At 48.6% G+C, this 22323-nt stretch overlaps 1 protein-coding gene across 1 annotated transcript in view; it reads right to left on the bottom strand.

The window, feature by feature from the left end:
- INPP5D (inositol polyphosphate-5-phosphatase D) overlaps positions 1-21766 on the bottom strand; it is a 138345-nt gene extending 116579 nt beyond the window's left edge. Inside the window, exons 1-2 of the mRNA XM_068964154.1 lie at positions 21633-21766; positions 19-82 (exon numbers count right to left, since the gene is read on the bottom strand). Coding sequence (XP_068820255.1) covers positions 19-82; positions 21633-21766 — 198 coding nt within the window. The remainder of the gene's footprint in view (positions 1-18; positions 83-21632) is intronic.
- Positions 21767-22323: the final 557 nt, after the last annotated feature.

Raw genomic sequence — 22323 nt, 5'->3', positions numbered from 1 at the left:
GGTTTCTGAAAGACTCACCTGAACAGTGAATTTATCATCTTCATTGGGCAGAATCCTGTAAGTGTAAACACAATTCCGGTACCTGAAACAGACCAAGTGCTGAGTTAGAACCTATACGTTCCTTTTTCTGGACGTCGAGGGGCCTGGGACAGAGGCACCACTTGCCCCCTCCCACCTCACCCCCCCAGCACTCAAGGAGCCTTAAGGGAAGGTGGTGGAGTCCCTGGGGCGTGGTTCACTTTGGTGCTTGACAGCTGTGTGGGTTGATCTAAAGGGGTCCTCCACTTGGAAGGGCTTCCTCAGCCTCTGGGCTGTCCTGTTGGCTAAGCAAAATGGAGCCAGAGTGGGTGTTTGAAGAAGGAACGAGACCCTAGCGGAGTTGAGCACAGTGGGAGCATGCCAAGTGGGAGGTGGGCACAGCTACAGAGGGGCTGCGCTGGCCAGGGTGAGGCTCACGCAGCTTTGGGTGGAAGTCCCCCACCCTCTGTGGCTGCTTCCCCGGGAGACTTTGCCCCACGGGCTCGTTCTCCCGAAGGCTGGCCACGATTCCTTCAGAAAGCTGGATTTTCCCAGAAGCCTTAGGGTGAGCCTCAGGGCAGCTTCTAACACAGAAGGGCAAGGAATCCTGGATTCTCTTTCTAGAGGCTCAGCCTTCCTCTGGTCCAGAGGACTCTGACGTGGGAAGGAAGGAGAGCCACTTTTTCTTTTCCTAAAAGCCTTGAGAGGAAGGGGGGCTGTCAGGTCTGAGCGTGTGGGGGAGGGGCCCATGGATGGGTGGTCCAGCAGGGGCAGCCAGCCTGCAGACAGCCTGGTGGCAGTGGGCAGCCACGGAGTTCCCCTGGCTTGGCTACTGAGGCCACAGGCGTAAGGAATTTGGGGGACACCACTTGGGTCTTACACTCTCAGTTGAAATGACTGTTCTATCCTCTCACCCATAATCTCCCATCCCCACTTCCCCCACATGGGATTCTCACGGACCCTGAAAACGTGCCCACCCCTCTAGACCCCCAGGCAGCTCCACACTCCGGCTCACAGAGGCTCATGTTGTTTCGATGATCAAAGTGATGCTTCAGTACAAAGCGGTCATTCATTTAACCTCTCCTAGGTGCCCAGCACTCAATACTTCTGTGTTACTGTTTAACTAGATTTTGAAGTTATTCACTAGTTAACAAAATTTAAGACCACTCAGAAAGGTACAAAATGAAAAAAAAAAAAGTATCCTTTCCCAGTCCTGTGAATTCTTTGGAGTTCCTACTCCTTTTGTAAATCATTCCAGAACATTTAAACATACACATAAATTGACGCATATCTTTTAAATGCAAATAACATCATATTACATATGTTGTTCTAGAATTTTCTGCTTTTCACCAAAAAAAAAAAAATATATATATATATATATATATATATATTAGCAATCTGTCCAAGTCATGTTCCAGCACATGACCAGCTCATTATTTATTTGACTAGACCATGATGATGAACAGGTAGTTTTGTGTGTGTGTGTGTGTGTGTGTGTGTGTGGTGTGTGAGTCACTCACTTGTGTCCAATTCTTGTGACCCTATGGACTATAGCCCACCAGGCTCCTCTGTCCATGGAATTATCCTTGTCCATGGCAAGAATATTGGAGTGGGGAGCCACTCCCTTCTCTAGGGGATTTTCCCCTTCTCAGGGATCAGAACTGGGGCTCCCACGTTGCAGGCAGATTCTTCGCTGTCTAAGCCACCAAGGAAGCCTGGATAGGTAGTTATTTGGGGCTTTTCACTACTATAAGTAGTGCTGCAGTGAACATCTCTGTTCTGACCTCTTGTGTACATGGGTGAATCCTCAGTAAAATCCTTTAGTTTCTCCCTCAGTAAAAAGGGGAGAATAATAATACAGCATCAACTTTTTGTGTAAATTGAGCATTTAGACTAGTGCTCAAAACACACCAAACACCACAAGTGCCGCCATTTGTGAGCGGGGGTGGATACGTCTCTAGAAGGAGAACGGCTGGGCTAAAGGTTGCAGGCACTGCATGTTTTGATAGAGACTAACACTGCCTTCCAATGAAGTCGTCACATTGTGTCTCCTACTAACCTGTCTCTTACTAACTGGCTATGAAAGTGTATATTTCCCCATACCCTGCCAACTGGGTGTTATCAGACATTTTAATCTTTTGCAAATTTGAGAGATGATGACTGGCTCTAATTTGCCTTTCTTTATGAGCAAGGTTGAATGTATTCTCATAAGTTTCACATATTTGTATTTCTTTTTCTGTGAATTCCTTTTCATGTCTTTGGCTCACTTTTTTTTTAAATTCATCTTTTGCTTATTTATTCATAAGATTTTGATATATGCTACAATATATTTTTGAGTTATTTATTTTTAACACTGTATATTGATGTTTTTCTTCTTAGCTGTACAGAGGTTTTATAATTTTATGTGGTCCATCTTACAATTTTTAATGCCTTTTGAAACAATGAATGTTAAAAGAAAGTTTTGGAGAATGTTTTGGGTGATTTCACTTCCATGTGTCTCTTCATTTCGCATAGGAAAATTTCCTCTCTTCCTCTGACCCCTTTAATTCCCATCTTTCCCATTCCCATCCTGTCTCCAAAGCCTGAACTGACACCACAGTTGGCTTATTTCAGAGATGGCCAGGATGAAGCTCTAATTCAGCATCACCTCACCTCCCAGAGATGTCCCCAGGGAAATGGGGAACCGTCCCAGACCCCTACCTCACTCCCCCCCATGCCCACCCACTGCAGCCTCAGCCCCATTTGTAGAGCCAGCCAGGCACACGCCCCAGACAGTTGGAAGCCTGTTCTGGTCTTATCTTTCACAGCGTGTTCTCATGACACTTCCTCCTGTAGATATGCAAATAAGGCCAGGGCGGAGAATCGTCTCTTATTTGGCTGAGGGCAGCTAATTTACGGAAGAGGTGGAACAGGTGCCCAAACATCAGCTTGTAAACAGAAAGAACACAGAGTCACCAGGAGGGGCACACATAAAGCTCGCCGAACAGGAAGGCCCCTCCGTGAATCGAGCGTGGCAGACAAGCCTCTGTGGCTTTTTCAAAGGTGCTCGAGAAACACTGATAAGGCTCTGTGTTACTCAGGTGGATCAGAATCAAAAGCTAGTACAGCAGAAGATGCTTTCCCCTTAGATCGCTAACATTCAGCATCTCCTATGCATGGGGGTGGGGGGAGCACACGTCATCCCTGGGGCAGAATCAGTGGTCTCCAAGGAAAAGCGTGAGCATCACCACCACCACCACCCCCTGCCACGCACAGCCCCTGGAGAGCGGTGGGTTCAAACTGGCTGCCGCTGGGGGCTCTGCAGAGAGGTGGAGGGGGCCACTCCTTAGTCTCCCACACTCACCAGCAGCTGCACTTCATCCTGGTCCCATACACTTCACATGTACATATATATACATGTGCACACGCATAGACAGATACATAACATATTAATAAACCTATGTTGTTGTTCAGCGGCTAAGTTGTCTCTGACTCTTTACGACCCTATGGACTGTAGCACGCCACGCTTCCCTGTCCTTCACTATCTCTTGGCGTTTGCTCAAATTTATGTCCATTAATGCTATTCTAACCATCGTGTCCTCTGCTGCCCCTTTCTCCTTTTGCCCTCAATCTTTTCCAGCACCAAGGTCTTTTCCAATGAGTCAGCTCTTTTCATCAGGTGGGTACACACACACATGCGTGCGTGTGTGCTAAGTTGCTTCAGTCATGCCCGACTCTATGGACTGATCCTGTCAGGCTCCTCCGTCCACGGGATTCTCCAGAGAAGAGTACTGGAGTGGGTTGCCATGCCCTCCTCCTGGGGATCTTCCCGACCCAGGGATTGAACCCAAGTCTCCTATCGCTCCTGCACTGCAGGCGGATTCTTTACTGCTGAGCCACCGGGAAAGCCCACACAAACACATTTACATCCCCAGAATCTTATATATAGAGTGTTTACAGTGAAAATTCCACAAGCAAATCACATTTGACAACCACTGCCCTGGAATATAACCCAGACAATGTGCTAATTGGGGACCATGGATCCTATTTAGCCCTTTCTCACCTCTTGATAATGATTTAGTAACAATTTGGGGGAAGGGAGAGTTAGCTCAAACGGTAGAGCACTCACTTTGCACATGAGGGGTACCGGGACTGATGTAGTTACAATTTAGGGCACTAACCCTGGTCTTCAGCTGCTGCTCTTTCCAGGGTCTGGGCTACATTTCAGAGCAGATGTGTTAGGAATATTCCCATTGGAGACCCAGCTGGGATGACACTGGGCTGGCCCAACCTCCCGCTTGTGGGATCACTCTATTCTCGGAGGCAGTGGCACTCACAGCGAATTTTCCATGAGACTCCCAACAGCCACTGGGTGACTACAGGTGCCTACACTGTTCTCAGCAGGAGATGCTTCCCCCTGGAAAGCACTTTCAGATCATGGGTTTGGGAAGTTTAACTCAAATGTAAGAGGATAAGCGAATGGAAATAGAAAGAAACTACTTCGTGGCATTTTATTTATTCTTTCAGATTGTTACTATTTCTGTGTGACTATTCCTAGCCAAATAACCACTGAGAACATGCCCAGAAGCATCTTTTCCTATGGTGAGAGAGAGAGAAATCAAATTCTGAAATTCGAGAACCTCATTAGTGTCTGTCTCACTCAGCCAGTCAGCTTAGCATGTTCCGGAGTTGTTTAAAAAACTCTTTTGTAACTCATTATCCTTCAGTTTTAATTGCTAATTGTGTGTGTGTGTGTGTGTGTGTGTGTGTGTGTGTGTGTGTTTTCCTTGCTTGAGTGTTGCAGACATCTGGACGAGAGAGGATGGCAGAACAAGGATTAGAAGCTCTACATTCAAAAAAGCCACTTGAGTCCAATGTAGAAATTAGAGAAAATGTGTGTAGACCCTACGAACCAAGGGTGATCACTGTCCACCACCCAAACCTCAAAGAATCCCAGTCAAAGAGAGTGAGGAAAAGAGGCCATCGGTTCAGAAGAGAGGAAGCAGGAGGGGGCAGCCCAGGCGGCCAGGTGAGAGGCGGGGTGAGTGTAGTTGCGGGCCTGCAGCGCGTCCTGCCCCAGCATCCTGCGGAGGGGCCTTGCCTGAGACCCCAGGAGGAAGCCCACCTATCCATGCACCACACCACCCCTGCATTACTCAACCCAGTCAGGTGGACCTCAGATCGGGGGGCTCCCTCTCCCATCCCTGCTGATGCTTTTTCTTTGGGAAGAAGAGTTGGGCAGAAACCCAACCAAGTGTCTAAAAAAATAATTGGATCCAGCTTTTTCCTGACAGTTCTTTGCTGGAAAAGAAAAATCACCAGATCTATTCAAAACAGCACCACTGAAAAGAAGGGGGTACCATTTTTCTAAGAACTCAAAGATGATGTCTCCATGTGACATAGAAGTGCTGCAAAAAGGAAAAATGAAAAAGAAAATACACTCTGGAGAAGTCTGACTTGTGAGCTCAGTAAGATTTAAGAGACAATTGCTTCTCTGAAACTGGAGAAATGCATTGTGAAAACTGAGGAACAGGAGATAAAAGAAAAAACTGGTCAGAAGTGAAAAACCCAGAGTTCTACAGGCAGCATTAAACGCTATGAGAGAGGCAGCGAACAGCAGCTTTGTGTTCTGGAGAACTTTAACAAGGAAGAAGATAAATCTGAGAAAGTCAATCAGTACAGGAGGAGAGGGAAGATGAGAAATACAGAGGACACACCTCTGTCCTCCAACATAAATACAGTAGGGGTTCCTGAACTCACAGCTAGCTTTCTTTTTTTAATTTTTTTTAAGTTTTCTAATATAAAAAGAAAAAGCAGAACAGGTAAGTCAATCTAAGCACATATGACTTGAAATTCAGAAAATTCAATGGACGACCCTCTTTTTTTAAAGCATTTTTTAATGTGAACTATTGTTTAAGTTTTTATTGAATTTGTGACAATGTTGTTTCTGTTTATGCTTTGGTATTTTGGCCTCAAGATATGTGGGATCTTAGCTACCCGCACAGGGATTAAACCTGCACGCCCCTGCTTTGGGAGAAGTCTTAACCTCTGCACTGCCAGGTAAGCCCCGGGCCAGCCGTCTGACAGACAGAAAGCAACGCAGATGACCTGGACATTGTCCTTGCACCCTCCCCTCTCTCCCCCGTAGACCCTCTCTCTCCTTCATCCGCCCTGTGTCCAGCAGGCTGGCTGTCGTGGGCAACATCACCAACGTTAAGCGAATGGGAAGCGCTGGCAGGGTGAGGGGATGGTGAGATAGGGGCATCAGTCCCCCTGACTGCAGCCCTGACCTGCAGCAGACCAGCAGTGCCTGAATTCCTCCACGGGAGGCCCCGATCCTCAGGACCAGCAGTGGGAATATCTTCCCAGGGTTGCCCGCCCAGGTTACTCCACCATCCCTATGCTTGGCACCCCTTTGATTATGCCACCTATTTCCTGTTGGGATCCTGGCCAACACAACTCATAAGCAAAACCAGTAGTGAGTAACAGAGGATAGCAACAGCAATAAAATAGAAGCCTTAAAATTACAGAAAACCATGCATAATTGTATTCCAGAAAATTTGAAAATCTCAACAAATTATTTTTTTTTTTTACTAAAAAACATATATAACTTATCAGAAGTAACACAAAAACAACAAGGTCCAATTGTATAGAATAGGGAACCATAGTCAATATCCTGTGATAAACTGTAATGGAAAAGACTATGAAAAAGAATACGCATATATGTGTAACTGAATCACTTTGCTATACCACAGAAATTAACACAATGTTTAAATCAACTATACTTCAATAAGGTACATTTATAAGTAGCATGAGAAGAAATAGAAATCAAGAAAGATTCAATACCAAAAAATAAGAAATTGAATTATCTCTATAAATGGCTCTGAGGAAAAGCACCTTTGCCAATTTTTCTTTTGTATTTGAAAAAATCAGGTAATGATGATGCTTCATAAATGTTTCCAGGATCAAAATCATACATAATCAATTTCACTTATGAACAAAGATGCAAAAATTTTACACGAAATTCTGAGTATAATAAAGTCATCATAATCAAGAACAATTGATTCTAATCATGCACACACACAAAAAAGTTCCTGTTAGGAAATCTATAAAATCAAACTCTTTACCAGTTAATGAAATACGAGACACAGCATAATCGTCTCAATAGATATTAAAAAGGCATTTGATAAAAGTTAATAATCCGTTCTTCAAAACTCTTCATAAAACTAGGAAGAGAGCTTCTTTTAGGACATGCCAAAAAAACAAACAAAAAAGAAACCCCCACAACTAGCTATTATCAACTGCTAACTACGTGCCAGATACTGTATGAAGTCCTTCCCAGGTAGTACCAAGTTTGATTCTCATAGTACTTCTGTTTGAGGTAAATATTTTCTTTTCTCCATATCCTCCACTGTAATATCTTAGAAATATCAGCCAATGCAATAAAATATGAACCCCAAATAAGGGTTACAAGTATCTGGAAAGTAGGCCACAAAATGATTATAATTCATGTATGATTTGATTCTTTACCAAAAAAATCCAAGAGTAGCAAATGAAAATAATTTTCAACAATGAGGAGTAAAGTGATAGAATAAATGTGAATTTATACAATCAGCTTCTTTGTATATTATCAGTTACTCCAAAAGTGTAACTGCAGAAGAAAAGGTATTCACAACAGTAGCAAAGTAATAAATATCATCAGGATTAATCATACTAACAAATATGTCCAAGGAGCAGCGGCTCTGCGGGCGCAGGAGGGCTGAGAGGAGCTACTCCACGTTCAAGGTCAGGAGGGGCAGCTGTGAGGAGATACCCCTCGTCCAAGGTAAGGAGCAGTGGCTGTGCTTTGCTGGAGCAGGTGTCAAGAGACACCCCACGTCCAAGGTAAGAGAAACCCAAGTAAGACGGTAGGTGTTGCAAGAGGGCATCAGAGGGCAGACACACAAACCATAATCACAGAAACCTAGCCAATCTGATCACAGGGATCACAGCTTTGTCTAGCTCAATGAAACTAAGCCATGCTGTGTGGGGCCACCAAAGACAGACGGGTCATGGTGGAGAGGTCTGACACAATGCGGTCCACTGGAGAAGGGAATGGCAAACCACTTCAGTATTCTTGCCTTGAGAACCCCATGAACAGTATGAAAAGGCAAAATGATAGGATACTGAAAGAGGTACTCCCCAGGTCATTAGGTGCCCAATATGCTACTGGAGATCAGTGTAGAAATAACTCCAGAAAGAATGAAGGGATGGAGCCAAAGCAAAAACAATACCCAGTTGTGGATGGGACTGGTGATAGAAGCAAGGTCCGATGCTATAAAGAGCAATACTGCATAGGAACCTGGAATGTCAGGTCCATGAATCAAGGCAAATTGGAAGTGGTCAAATAGGAGATGGCAAGAGTGAACGTCAACATTCTAGGAATCAGCGAACTAAAATGGACTAGAATGGGTGAATTTAACTCAGATGACCATTATATCTACTACTGCGGGCAGGAATCCCTTAGGAGAAACGGAGTAGCCATCATGGTCAAAAAAACAGTCCGAAATGCAGTACTTGGATGCAGTCTCAAAAACGACAGAATGCTCTGTTCGTTTCCAAGGCAAACCATTCAATATCATGGTAATCCAAGTCTATGCCCCAATCAGTAACGCTGAAGAAGCTGAAGTTGAACGGTTCTATGAAGACCTACAAGACCTTTTAGAACTAACACCAAAAAAGATATCCTTTTCATTATAGGGGACTGGAACGCAAAAGTAGGAAGTCAAGAAACACCTGGAGTAATGGGCAAATTTGGCCTTGGAGTACAGAATGAAGCAGGGCAAAGGCTAATAAGAGTTTTGCCAAGAGAACACATTGGTCATAGCAAACACCCCCTTCCAACAACACAAGAGAAAACTCTACACGTGGACATCACCAGATGGTCAACACCGAAATCAGACTGATTATATTCTCTGCAGCCAAAGATGGAGAAGCTCTATACAGTCAGCAAAAACAAGACCGGGAACTGACTGTGGCTCAGATCATGAACTCCTTATTGCCAAATTCAGACTGAAATTGAAGAAAGTAGGGAAAACCACTAGACCATTCAGTCAGTCAGTCAGTTCAGTCGCTCAGTCATGTCCAACTCTGCGACCCCATGAATTGCAGCATGCCAGGCCTCCCTGTCCATCACCAACTCCCGGAGTTCACCCAAACTCTTGTCCATCGAGTCAGTCATGCCATCCAGCCATCTCATCCTCTGTTGTCCCCTTCTCCTCCTGCCCCCAATCCCTCCCAGCACCAGTCTTTCCCAATGAGTCAACTCTTCACATGAGGTGGCCAAAGTATTGGAGTTTCAGCTTTAGCATCAGTACTTCCAAACAACACCCAGGACTGATCTCCTTTAGAATGGACTGATTGGATCTCCTTGCAGGCCAAGGGACTCTCAAGAGTCTTCTCCAACACCACAGTTCCAAAGCATCAATTCTTTGACCTAAATCAAATCCATTATGAGTATACAGTAGAAGTGAGAAATAGATTTAAGGGACTAGATCTGATAGACATAGTGCCTGATGAACTATGGATGGAGGTTCATGACATTGTACAGGAGACAGGGATCAAGACCATCCCCAAGAAAAAGAAATACAAAATGGCTGTCTGAGGGGGCCTTACAAATAGCTGTGAAAAGAAGAGAAGTGAAAAGCAAAGGAGAAAAGGAAAGATATAAGCATCTGAATGCAGAGTTCCAAAGAACAGCAAGAAGAGATAAGAAAGCCTTCCTCAGCAATCAATGCAAAGAAACAGAGGAAAACAACAGAATGGGAAAGACTACAGATCTCTTCAAGAAAATTAGAGATACCAAGGGAACATTTCATGCAAAGATGGGTTCAATAAGGACAGAAATGGTATGAACCTAACAGAAGCAGAAGATATTAAGAAGAGGTGGCAACAATACACAGAAGAACTGTACAAAAAAGATCTTCACGACCCAGACAATCACGATGGTATGACCACTCACCTAGAGCCAGACATCCTGGAATGTGAAGTCAAGTGGGCCTTAGAAAGCATCACTACGAACAAAGCTAGTGGAGGTGACGGAATCCCTGCTGAGCTATTTCAAGTCCTAAAAGATGATGCTGTGAAAGTGCTGCACTCAATATGCCAGCAAATTTGGAAAACTCAGCAGTTTTCATTCCAATCCCAAAGAAAGGCAATGCCAAAGAATGCTCAACCTACCACACAATTGCACTCATCTCACCTTCTAGTAAAGTAATGCTCAGAATTCTCCAAGCCAGGCTTCAGCAATACATGAACTGTGAACTTCCTGATGTTCAAGCTGGTTTTAGAAAAGGCAGAGGAACCAGAGATCAAATTGCCAACATCTGCTGGATCATGGAAAAAGCAAAAGAGTTCCAGAAAAACATCTATTTCTGCTTTATTGACTATACCAAAGCTTTTGACTGTGTGGATCACAATAAACTGTGGAAAATTCTGAAAGAGATGGGAGTACCAGACCACCTGACCTGCCTCTTGAGAAACCTGTATGCAGGTCAGGAAGCAACAGTTAGAACTGGACATGGAGCAATAGACTGGTTCCAAATAGGAAAAGGAGTACGTCAAGGCTGTATATTGTCACCCTGCTTATTTAACTTATATGCAGAGTACATCATGAGAAACGCTGGGCTGGAAGAAACACAAGCTGGAATCAAGATTGCCGGGAGAAATATCAATAACCTCAGATATGCAGATGACACCACCCTTATGGCAGAAAGTGAAGAGGAACTAAAAAGCCTCTTGATGAAAGTGAAAGAGGAGAGTGAAAAAGTTGGCTTAAAGCTCAACATTCAGAAAACGAAGATCATGGCATCCGATCCCATCACTTCATGGGAAATAGATGGGGAAACAGTGTCAGACTTTATTTTTTGGGGCTCCAAAATCACTGCAGATGGTGATTGCAGCCATGAAATTAAAAGACACTTCCTCCTTGGAAGAAAAGTTAACCAACCTAGATAGCATATTAAAAAGCAGAGACATTACTTTGTCAACAAAGGTCTGTCTAGTCAAGGCTACGGTTTTTCCATTGGTCATGTATGGATGTGAGAGTTGGACTGTGAAGAAAGCTGAGCACCGAAGAATTGATGCTTTTGAACTGTGGTGTTGGAGAAGACTCTTGAGAGTCCCTTGGACTGCAAGGAGATCCAACCAGTCCATTCTAAGGGAGATCAGCCCTGGGTGTTCTTTGGAAGGACTGATGCTAAAGCTGAAGCTCCAGTACTTTGGCCACCTTATGCGAAGAGTTGACTCATTGGAAAAGACTCTGATGCTGGGAGGGATTGGGGGCAGGAGGAGAAGGGACGGCAGAGGATGAGATGGCTGGATGGCATCACTGACTTGATGGACGTGAATCTGAGTGAACTCCGGGAGTTGGTGATGGACAGGGAGGCCTGGCGTGCTGTGATTCATAGGGTCACAAAGAGTCAGACAGGACTGAGCGACTGAACTGAACTGAACAAATATGTAGGACCTGTGAAGAAAATTACCAAAGTTAAAAATAATAGTAATAGCTGTATTTATTATTAAGACTGAAAAATACTAAAATGTCCATTTGTACAAGTTGTGTTATGGATTTCATGCAATTACAATCAAAGTGCCAATAGCGGACTTCCGTGGTGGACCAGGGAAGTGGTTAGGACTCCGTCTGCCAATGCAGGGCACATGAGTTCGATCCCTGGGTTGGGAAGATTCCGTATGTCACGGGGCAACTAAGCCGCAACTACTGGGCTCACATGCCCTAGAACCCACGCTCCTCAACAAGCGAAGGCAGTGAGAAGTCCGCACACCGCAGCTAGAGAGTACCCCCACTCACTGCAGCTAGAGAAAGCCCACATGCAGCAACAAAAGCTCACTGAGCAGCCAAAAATAAATGTTTTTAAAGCCCCACTAGTAGTTTTTCCAACTTGTCAAAATTAATATCTGGCTTATCTGGAAGAATACTTTAAAAGAATAGATATGCAAATCCTAAAGTAAAATAGGGTACAAAACGGTGGTAAGGCATTCAGTGTGAACTTGGTGTGAGAAAAGCAGACAGACACTAAACAGGCAAGAAAGAGACCTGGGAGACTTAACACATGGTAAGAGAGGCCGCGAAGAGCGAGGAGTAAGGCATTCAGTGAGAGGTTTCCAGAAAGATGGTTACTTGAGAACAATACCCGTAAATCTTTGTCTTACACCATCCATTAATTCCAGAGAGATTAAAGTGTTCAGGTAAAACAGTAACAGCAAAACAGAAAAACCGACATTTTCTCCATCTGCTTTTGCCAAATATTGTGCTAAGCATGTGATACACACTTTTCAGTCCATCCAACAGCACTACATGGGTATTCTTATCCCTGGTTTTCAGATGAGGAAACCGAGGCCCCATAGCGTTAGACAATCTACCAGAGTTTAGAAAGGCAGAGTGACCTCTTAGCCTGAGCCTATTAGCTCTAAAGGCCCTGCACCCCCACAGGAAGCAAAAGAAACAAAATTCCTGGGTGCAGAAGGACTCTACATTGGAAAGTAAAGGGAAAAAAAGTCACAAAGGAGCAAGATTGATAGACTTTACAAAAATTTACAGTTTCTGAATGTGGGGGGAAAAAGTCATAGTTTAAAGGCAACCACAGAAAAAATGTTTGCAACAAATGTGATATAAGGAATTCATGCAAAGAGGTGATAACAGAAAAACTACAGTTTCAAATGAAAAAAGGCAAAGAGAGAATGAAGCAGACCATCCACAAGAGAGAAATGATGAAAGTCAATAATCCAAACGTTTACCACAACTGCAATCAAGCAATGCAAATCAAAATGAACGGAAATTAGCTACCTTTCACCTCGTAATTCAATATATTTTTAAAATGAAAATATTCAGTAAATGGAGGCTGGAATGAGGTAGGTGCTCTTTGGCACTGCTTACCAGAACATAAATTATAACAAGATTTCTGGAAAGCAATTTGTCATTTTCCATCAAGAGCCTTAAAAACATTATCCTTTGATCCAGTAATTCCTCCCCTGGAAATCTATCATCAGAAATGTCACCTATTTGCACAAAGACCTTCATCACTGTCATATTTAAAATAATGAAACACTGTTAGTAAGTTGAATGTCTGACAATAGAAGAGTATTCCATAAATTATGGTGCATCGTGTAATAGAATTTGTGCATCTATTAAATATGATATTTAGGAAGAAATGTTAACTAAATGAGAAAATGCTAATGTTGCTAGAAAATGCAGACTAAAATTACATGGTATCAGGCATATATTAATATAATATGGAGCTTATGAAACTTATAGAGGTATGTATATATCTACCTATGTATAGACATACATATCTATCTATATAAATACATAGAAAGAGAGAATATAAATGAGAAAATACAGCAACAAATTAACAGTATTTGTGTTAGTCTCTCATCTCAGTGATTGGGTAATTATTTTCCTCCTTAACACCTTGAACTCTATATGTTTTACTTAATACTGTATTTTTTAAGGTTACTTGAAAAAACGTGCAAGAAGGGGACGATGGAGAATGAGATGGTTGGATGGTATCACCGACTCAATGGACATGAGTTTGAGCAAGCTCTGGGAGATGGTAAGGGACAGGGAGGCCTGGCACGCTGCGGTCCATGGGGTCTCAAAAAGCCCGGCTCGACTGAGCGACTTAACTGAACTGAACAAAACACCGTCCTGTTTATCAGAGGGTCTATTTCTACACTGCCCCTGACACACCGGATGCAGCAAGACTCTCCCCTCCGGAGGGCAGGTTTCTGGTTGGCAAGGGAGGGGCTGGACCAGCTGACCCTTTGGTGTCATTTACAGTAAGTAATCGAACCCAAATAGTCTGGGTCCTGGTACTAGGAAACACTTTTCTCAATAACGGGACAAAGGGACTGTGAAGTCAGCAGGAGAGAGAGGAGGGAGCCGGCCCAGAGAGCTGCCCGGGGGGCCTGGCCTGCGGGGCTGTGGACACTGAGGCCACCTCATCCGCCGCTGGAGCCTCCCTGGAGCTTCCTTCCTTGGAGCCTTCGGACTCTAGATCCCTCAGTCTCTCCGTCCTGTGCTGGTGGTTAATCACTCTTAAGATGGCCTCGGCGGCTCGGCTTCCTCTTCCTTCTCCCAGCTTCATTCAGCGCTTCTTCCTGGCCCCTGAGCCCCGACCCCTCTCTCTCAGACCTCCCCCGCCCCACAGCCCCGACCACGCGTGCGTCAGCCGCGTCCTCTTCCTGCCTCGTCTTCTGAGCACTTCCTCTGAGGAGGCCGCACAGGACAGCTCAGTGTCCCCGGAGGCTCCCCGGCCTCCAGGAAGCCCCGGGAGTGACGCTCAGCCGCCGCCCTCCTCTCCCCTCCCGCCGCGGCGCTCCTCGCACGCGGGCCTTCCCTCCTCTGCCTGAGATGTCGCTCCTCACTCGGCCAGCTCGGAAAAACTCACGGCCAGGAGCCTGTCCTGCAGAGCGAAGCTAGGTCAGAGGAAGAAAGCTATAGTACGTTAATGGCGTATGGCTGGCGTCTAGAAAACCAGCACGGATGAACCTACTGACAGAGAAGAAATGGAGACGCAGGTGTGGAGACCGGGCTGGAGGCCAGGGCGTGGGGGAGGAGAGGCCAGGGCAGACTGAGAAAGGAGCATCGACGCGTACACCATCGTGTGCAAAACATAACCGGCAGGAGGCTGCTGCACACCACAGGGAGGCCGCCGGGCACTCTGCACGACCTAGAGGGCCGCGGAGGGGAGGGAGGCGGCTCCGGAGGAAGGGGATATATGTGACGAATTATGACTCATTCGCGTTGCCCTACGGGTTGCACAAATATCATCCTCCAATTCAAAAAAAAAAAAAAAAAAGGAACAGCCAGGGTTCAGCGCGTGCTGACTATGTATGCTTACGGTCCACATTCTCCCGTTTTATCCTCTCAGTAATCCAGTGACAGCAACGGAAAGACACATCACCCCATTTTTCACACGGGCGAAAGATATGAGCAGACATTTCTTCCAAGAAGGCATACAAATGGCCAAGGAGCAGAGGAGAAGAGGCTCAACAACATCCACCATTAGAGAGATGCCAACCCAAGTCACAATAAGAGGCGACCTCACACCCGCTAGGACGGCCATTACCAAAACGGTAATAACCAGTGTGGGCGAGACCCTGCTGATGGGAATGAAACAGCACCGCTACTGTAGAAAAGATGGACAGTTCCACACAAAGTAAAACACAGAATTACCACATGGCCCAGCAGTTCCACCCAAGACAGCTGAAAACACACGTGCGTAAAAACTTGAACTTAAATGACCACAAGCAGCATCATTCATAATAGCACCAAAGGGGAGCAACCCAAATGCCTGTCAGGTGAAGAACAGCTAAATAAAATGCGACTTCTTGATAAAATGGGCTACTATTTATCCATGAAAAGGAATGACTCATACTACAACATGGATAAACCTTGGAAGCATTATGCCAGGTGAGAAGTCAGATACGAAAGGCCATATTATATGATTCTGTTCCTATGAAATTACCCAGAACAGGCAAATGGTCAAAGATAGAAAGTAAGTCAGTCAGTAGTTGCCACAGCTTGGGAGGGACGGAAATGGGAAGTGACTCCTAAGAGGTTCAGGTTTTTTAGGAAGGGGAAGCGTGATGAAAATGCTCTGGTGTTAGATGGTTGGATGGCATCACCGACTCGATGGACATGAGTTTGAGCAAGTTCCAGGAGTTGATGATGGACAGGGAAGCCTGGCGTGCTGCAGTCCGTGGGGTCGCAAAGAGTTGGACAGGACTGAGTGACTGAACTGAACTGAACTGAACTGATGGCTTTACATTATGAATGCACTACACACCACTGATTCTACAGGATGTGAGTTTTACTGCAATAAAAAATTAACCCAATGAGCAGGCATTTCCCCACTGAGGACGCTGGGTGGGTACAGGGAGGTTAGCATCTCACAAAGGCTAGAACTCACATGAGGCCCAGCCAACCACAGAGGGCTTGCCCCTAAGGACTTCATCACATGACCTGAATTAGCGAGGGAAGAGCCTCCATTGCTGGGGCAGGGAGGAAGGCCTAGAGCACCGCCTCTCATGGCTGGCCACACTGGGGTTCACAGTCCAGGAGATGGGACCACCCATCGGAGAAGCTCCGAAGCCTGTGCGCAGGTGACTCTCACCTGTCAGGTGGACAGGTGCTCAGTGTCTCTGGTCGTGTCCGACTCTTTGAGACCCTACAAACTAGCCCACCAGGCTCTGTCCATGGTATTCTCCAGGCAAGAATACTGGAATGGGTTGCCATGCATTCCTCCAGGGGATCTTCCAGACCCAGGGATCGAACTTGGGTCGCCTGCACTGCAGGCTGATTCTTTACTGCTGAGCCGCTAGGGAAAAGCAAACCAAAGCCAAGACTCCCCTGGTTCTGGAAAAATTGCTCCAGGACACTAGGCTAGGGCACAGAAAACCTGGAGACACTCGACTATGGGTTTTACAAGTCGCTGCACAAAGAAAGTACCAGGAACCTATTAGATGGAGAGGCTTCCCCAGGCACATCACTCCCTCTTGGTCCTGAATGCAGAAGGACTGCTCAGCATAGTGGTCCCTGGACAACTAGAGAGCAAACTGAGCAATCTCTTACACAAACCAGCTTTTAGGAGCTGCGGTCCTCTGGCTCTGACTACTGTCTGCGCCAGCATCTCTCACCCTTTGTCAATACCAGACAGGAAAAACAGTCTTTCCCTTTGCACGTGCACAAAAGTGATTCGTGAGCAGTATTTGTCGTTGTTGTTGTTTAGTTGCTAAATTGTGTCTGACTCTTAGTGACCGCATGAACTGCAGTACACCAGACTTCCCTGTCCTTCACCATCTCCTGGAGTCTGCTCAAACTCACGTCCATGGAGTCAGTGATGCCATCCAACCATCTCACCCGCTGCCGCCCCCTTCTCCTCCTGCCCTCAGTCTTTCCCAGCATCTGGGATCCGTATAAACTTTCCTAAACTTTGAAAGGGGGTTGGAGGAAGGAGGATTACATCAGACCCATTCACACCTTAGTAAATGGCTTTACACCTCTCCAGGACATTTCTGCCCACTCCCCTGCCAAGTCCCTTCTCTGTGCGCCATCACGAGCGGTCTCCCCTCCAGGCCTCCTCTGACTCTACACACACCCAGACTTGCTGGCGTCTCTCTCTTTCTCTCTCCCAGAAACAGTAAATTCAAGTTCTGGTCCTGCCGACATTAGTACTATGAACATACAGCATGTTACCTAACCTCTCTGGGTCTCAGTTTTCCGCATCTGTAAAGTGGGGATAATAGCCACACTTCCTCCAAAGGCCAGTGTGGACAGTGAGTGAGTCAGTGTGTGCAAAGAGCTTAGAACAGAATCTGACATGCCGGTTGCCTTCTGCTGTTATTTTTAGGCAGAATGCATCAGTATCCACCTTCGGTTTACAGAGCAAGGCTGCAATGGTATGGCTTGTCCTACCTCAAGGGGCCATAACTTTCTAACAAGTAGAAAGCCTTCGTGAAGGGCACTTTTGCTGACAAAATGTCCTTCTGGGGCCTCTTTGTCTTTCTGGCCGTGCTCACAAGGCTGTCAAGTCCAGGCTGCCTTGTGCTGTCCCTGGGAAGGTGGCTGTAGCTTTGCCTGGGCAGCTTGTGGTCGGCCAGGTGCTGAGGGAAACCAAGACCACATGCTTGCCACAGCAGGCCAGGCCAGGCATCGGTTTCGGAGTCACAGGTAGCACTTGTCTGCCCCTGCCCCTGGGAGGGAAGCCAGCTCTCTCCTGTGTGGTTTAGTGGAAACACCACTGGACCAGGCAGCTCCATCCTGCATGGTGGCTGATGGACCCAGAATATATAGGCTCGCTCTTGGGGGCTGGGCTGCACTTACAGAGACGGCAGTGTATCTCTGACTCCTCTAGGCCATTGTTCTGGTTCAACCCGCCCAGCCAGGGCAAGGAGAGCCTGGCCCCAACTGACCCATGACCCTGACCCTGCACGCTGATGGACCTGAATCCCCAAAGGTGTACCTCTTCCCTGCAGCAGAAAGCACCTGGCAGGTATGCTGGCCTCACGTGGAAGCGCAGTCCTGGCAGGAGAGGAAGACACAAGCTTGGCAGTCTCTTAGCATCCTCCATACAAATGGGGCCGGACGGCCCCCTCAGGGAGTCCCGTGACCTCCCTAGTCTGCTGGCGGGTTCGAGTGGAGCCAGGGGAGCGTGACATAGACCACACCCAGAAGACCCACTGCCCCTCGTGATCTCAAGCCCCTTGCTGCAAGAAAGCAGAGTGGGACTCCATCCATGGAGTCAGCTGCCTGGGGTCCTCCACTCCAGCTCTCTGCACCCTGAGATGGGCCTCGGGGTCCCCCTAAAGCAAGGTTTTCTGAGTCGTGGAGGAGGGACCTGTGTCTTCTTGCTCCACGGCAGGTGGTAGGGCTGACCTCCTGAGAGGAAGTGCAGGCTTGCTAGGCCCGGGGGCAAACATGCATACGTGGGTCACGTGGGCCACTCTCAATCGCAGCCTTGTCTGCTGGCGTTTCCCTCACCCCTTCCTTAGTTCCATTTAAATAGGCAAATCCTGTCCTCTTTCTCCAGCGAGCAGGCCACTCCCGGGGAAGCTGCCCTCAGCTCCTGGAGCTCCAAGCATCTCAGCCTAAATCAGGCGTGGGAAGCCTCCTGCCGCCCTCCTCTCTCAACTGGAGGAGCCGGGAATATGCTCGAGCCACTGGGGTCCAAGCAGGGTGCCTGAGGTCTTTTCCCATACAGATTTTTCCAGTGTAGGAGGGCCAGTCTTAGAGGCTTCCTTGCTCACTTTGGAGCAGGGTCATTAAAAGGCCTTGACACCATAGCTGGCTTACCTGGGGTCCTGCTCTCTCAGCATCTCCCAGAGAGAAGCAGAGGGTAGAGCCTGATGCCTGGGAGACTCATGCTTGTGGAATCCCACTGGGGTGCCCCTCGCTGGCCGAGGACAGGGAGGACAAGGTTTTCACCAGTCCCAGGAACAGAGAAAGCTAAGGATGAGGAGGGAGAGTAGGGGGCTGTTTTTCAGGAAGCCAAACCTCCATGATTTAAAGGACTGGCCTTTTGACTTTTTCTGTTTTGTTTTTTAAGAGCACGTTTTTCCTGCCTTTTCGGTGCCGTTAAAGGATACTTTGATGAAATGAACGGCTAAAAGGTGGCAGTTAGATATCACTTAGCTAGGTTTTCGTTTTTAAATCTCTTTAATTGGCAACATTAAAGGTGGTGGCAAAAGGAGGTCTCCCAGGGTTTTGGAAAGTTCCGCGGTTCGTGGTATCCCACATCCTACAGGGGTTCCTGCCCCTGTGGGAAGCTGACTTCCCCCCACAGAGCCAAGGGGAGAGGGGAGCCCTGGGCCTGGAGTTAGCGCCTGGCCTCATGGCTGGGCTCCCTGGGGAGGGCTGCAAGGCCTGCTGTCTGGAGCTAAAGGGGCCTTGGGTCTGGGAGACTGACAAGAAACCCAGCCCTGGACTCAGAGGATGGTGGATATGCGGTGGGGTGTGGGCCACGAATACCCTCCTGAAGAGGCAGACCCTGCACAGTCGCCAAGGCTCCAAGAGTAACTCAGCACCAGGGAGGGGAGGGAAGGAGATGCAAAAGAGAGGAACGAGTGCCGCGCACCCTCTGGGGTCCCAGTTTGCCACCAGCCAGCCCGGCAGCGTGGGGGCTCCCCTGGTGGCCCCCACGCTTAAGAATCCGCCTGTAAAGCAGGAGACCCGGGTTCGATCCCTGGGTCAGAAAGATCCCCTGGAGAAGGGAATGGCAACCCACTCCAGTATTCTTGCCTGGGAAATCCCAGAGGAACCTGACAGGCTATACAGTCCATGGGGTCGCAAAGAGTCGGACACCACTGAGCAACTAACACACGCCCACAGAGCAGGGCGGCGTGGACAAAGGCCTCAAGCCCTCTGAGGTCTGCCCACTTGCAAAGTCAGGGGCGGTGGGCCTAGAGGTTTCATGGCTTCTCCTAGCTCTGTCTCTGGCTGGCACAAGGCTCCCAGTTTGGAGTCAGAGACCCACGTTCCAATCTATAGCCTGAGCCTGACCACAGCTCCCTGGTCAAGGGGGTGCTGTGAAGGTTAGTGAGCTGGAGCCTGGAAGCTCCCGAGGTCTCTGGGGGGAGGGGAGAGCTGCACGTGGGCTGAGGGGAGACAGATCAGGATGTCCCCACTGTCTCTACACCTGTCTCTACAGAGGGGCTGTGCCTGTGGGGAAGACTGGGTCTGCTTCCCTTTCCCCCCACCCCGGGTGTGAGAACTGGGGGCTCAAGAAGCTGGCCTTGGGAGGGCAAGGCTCTGATGCAGTCAGACCTTGGGCCAGGTGGCCAGCTAAAAGCCTGGGTTAATTTCTAAACACTCCCAGTTGACCCTGGTAAACACCCTGGCTTCTCTCGCTGCCACTAGAACCCAGGCTCACACCGGCTTGACAGGTACAGGACTGGGGTGGCAGCAGCCATCTGTCTGCCTGGGTGCAGCCTCTGGGGACGGACATTGTTGACTTTGTCATCGCTCGGTTAACCCGTCTGAGCCTCAATTTCCTCATCTGCAAAAGCGGCCAACAAAAGGACCTGCACTTCAGATTTTCGCGAGGTTGAAATAGGTTGATACACAGACAAATGCTCAAACTCAACAAGCTCCAAATACAGTCTGTGGTCCATGACCCATTTCCCCTCCTGCATGGATGGTGGTAGGGTCTGCCTGCTTGGAGGGACCCTTCCGCAAGCCCAGGGGTGCTACCTCAGCAGTGCAGGTGAACGTGCCCTTCCCCCATCATGCCCGAGGCCCCAGCGGGCATGGTTAGACCGCAGGGTGGCAGAGTGGCAGGGCCAAGGGCCTCTCTCAGACATTGGTGGAGAAGGGTGTTACAAAAAGGAACCGTCAGCAAGTGGCCGGTTCCCCAGTTTTAGGACAACTGGTGCATTCAGCAGCATCCCAGAGCTGGGGGCGGGGGGGGGCAGTCGACGGTGGCCGAGAGGCCTCAAAAGGCGGGGACACGGCTGAGGGCCTTGGACGGGTGAGAAGTGGCTCCTGCTGTAGGTAACATGACTTGCTCTGTTCCCAGGGCCCCAGATACAGCCTCTGATCCTTTCTTGAGCGACTCCCCATGTTCATGGCTCCCCAGACAACAGCTTCCTCCAAAGGCCCATACTCTGGCACAGGAAGGGTTCCCTCTTCCCACTTCTGTTCTTCCCAACTGGGCATCTTTGACCAACACCTGAACTGACCCAGCTGCTTTATAACACTCCCACCACCACGGAGCCCTGAGTTTCCGCCTGGCTCACAGGCCCTGGACAATCCCCTCCACCCCCTTTGTCCCTGGAACCTCAAGGAAGCCCCTGGCCCTGCTGCTTGCTGGTCGCTGGGGTGTGCGGCCCAGACCCCAGGCTAGCCCTGGAGGGCTCCTGCTTTCAAAACCCCAACTCCAAGGCCAAGCAGGTCCCCTGACGGGCCTCAGCTGGACCCACTAACAAACTTGGGAAGCGCAGGATCGCTGGACACAGAAACAACCCCAACCCAGGGCAGGGGCCCCAACGTGCCCGGAGCCAGCTTGCCCTGTGCACAAGCGGCACCTCCATCACCTCCGCTGCCAGGCCGGGCCGGGGTGGGCAGGTCGGGTACTCACAGCACACAGAGTGCGTAGGCCCGGGAGATGGACTCGCTGGCGCGCACGAGGAAGCTCCCATCCTTGCCCGTCCTGGAGAGCAGCTCCTCTGCCTTGGAGCGGGTGATGTTGCCATGGTTCCAGCAGGGGACCATGGCGGGCGCGGGTCTCCCCGGGGCCGGGCCCGGCGGCCTCACCACTGGACCGGACGCCGCGCCGACGGGGGAGCTGGGCGCTCCTGCGCTGGACCCCCGTGGGTTCCCTCTCAGTCGCCCCAGCTGCTGCTGCCGCCGCCACCGCTCACTGGCCGACTTCCTGTTTCAGGCACTCGGCAAGGGAAAGGAAGCTGAGCTGCAGAGAACTTCCTCATTGCAGAGCCCAAGTAAGACAGTCCTCCACCTCCCCCCTCACGGCCTGCTGCCCCTCCCTCTCACCACCACCCCCAACCCTGCCGTGTCCCCCACCCCCGGCTCCCTTCTTTGATGGGTCTTGGTCCCTGGCATGGCGAATATCAGCTCGAGTCCTCCTAGAGGAATCTATCAGCTCCTCTGGCGTCAGGAGGCTCAGGGCCAGCCTCTGAAGGAGTGAGGCCCAAGGGTTGGCCATTCTGGGGCCCATGACCTGATGCCCCAAGTGGGGCTGCCACGCCAAGGACGTCCACCCCAGCCCTCTGCCCTACCCCTGAGCTTTCCACCTCCCTGTCCACTCCCAC

The sequence above is a fragment of the Capricornis sumatraensis genome, chromosome 2, assembly GCF_032405125.1.
Source record: "Capricornis sumatraensis isolate serow.1 chromosome 2, serow.2, whole genome shotgun sequence".
NCBI classification, from domain to species: domain Eukaryota; kingdom Metazoa; phylum Chordata; class Mammalia; order Artiodactyla; family Bovidae; genus Capricornis; species Capricornis sumatraensis.
This window is presented reverse-complemented; position numbering and strand designations above follow the sequence as displayed.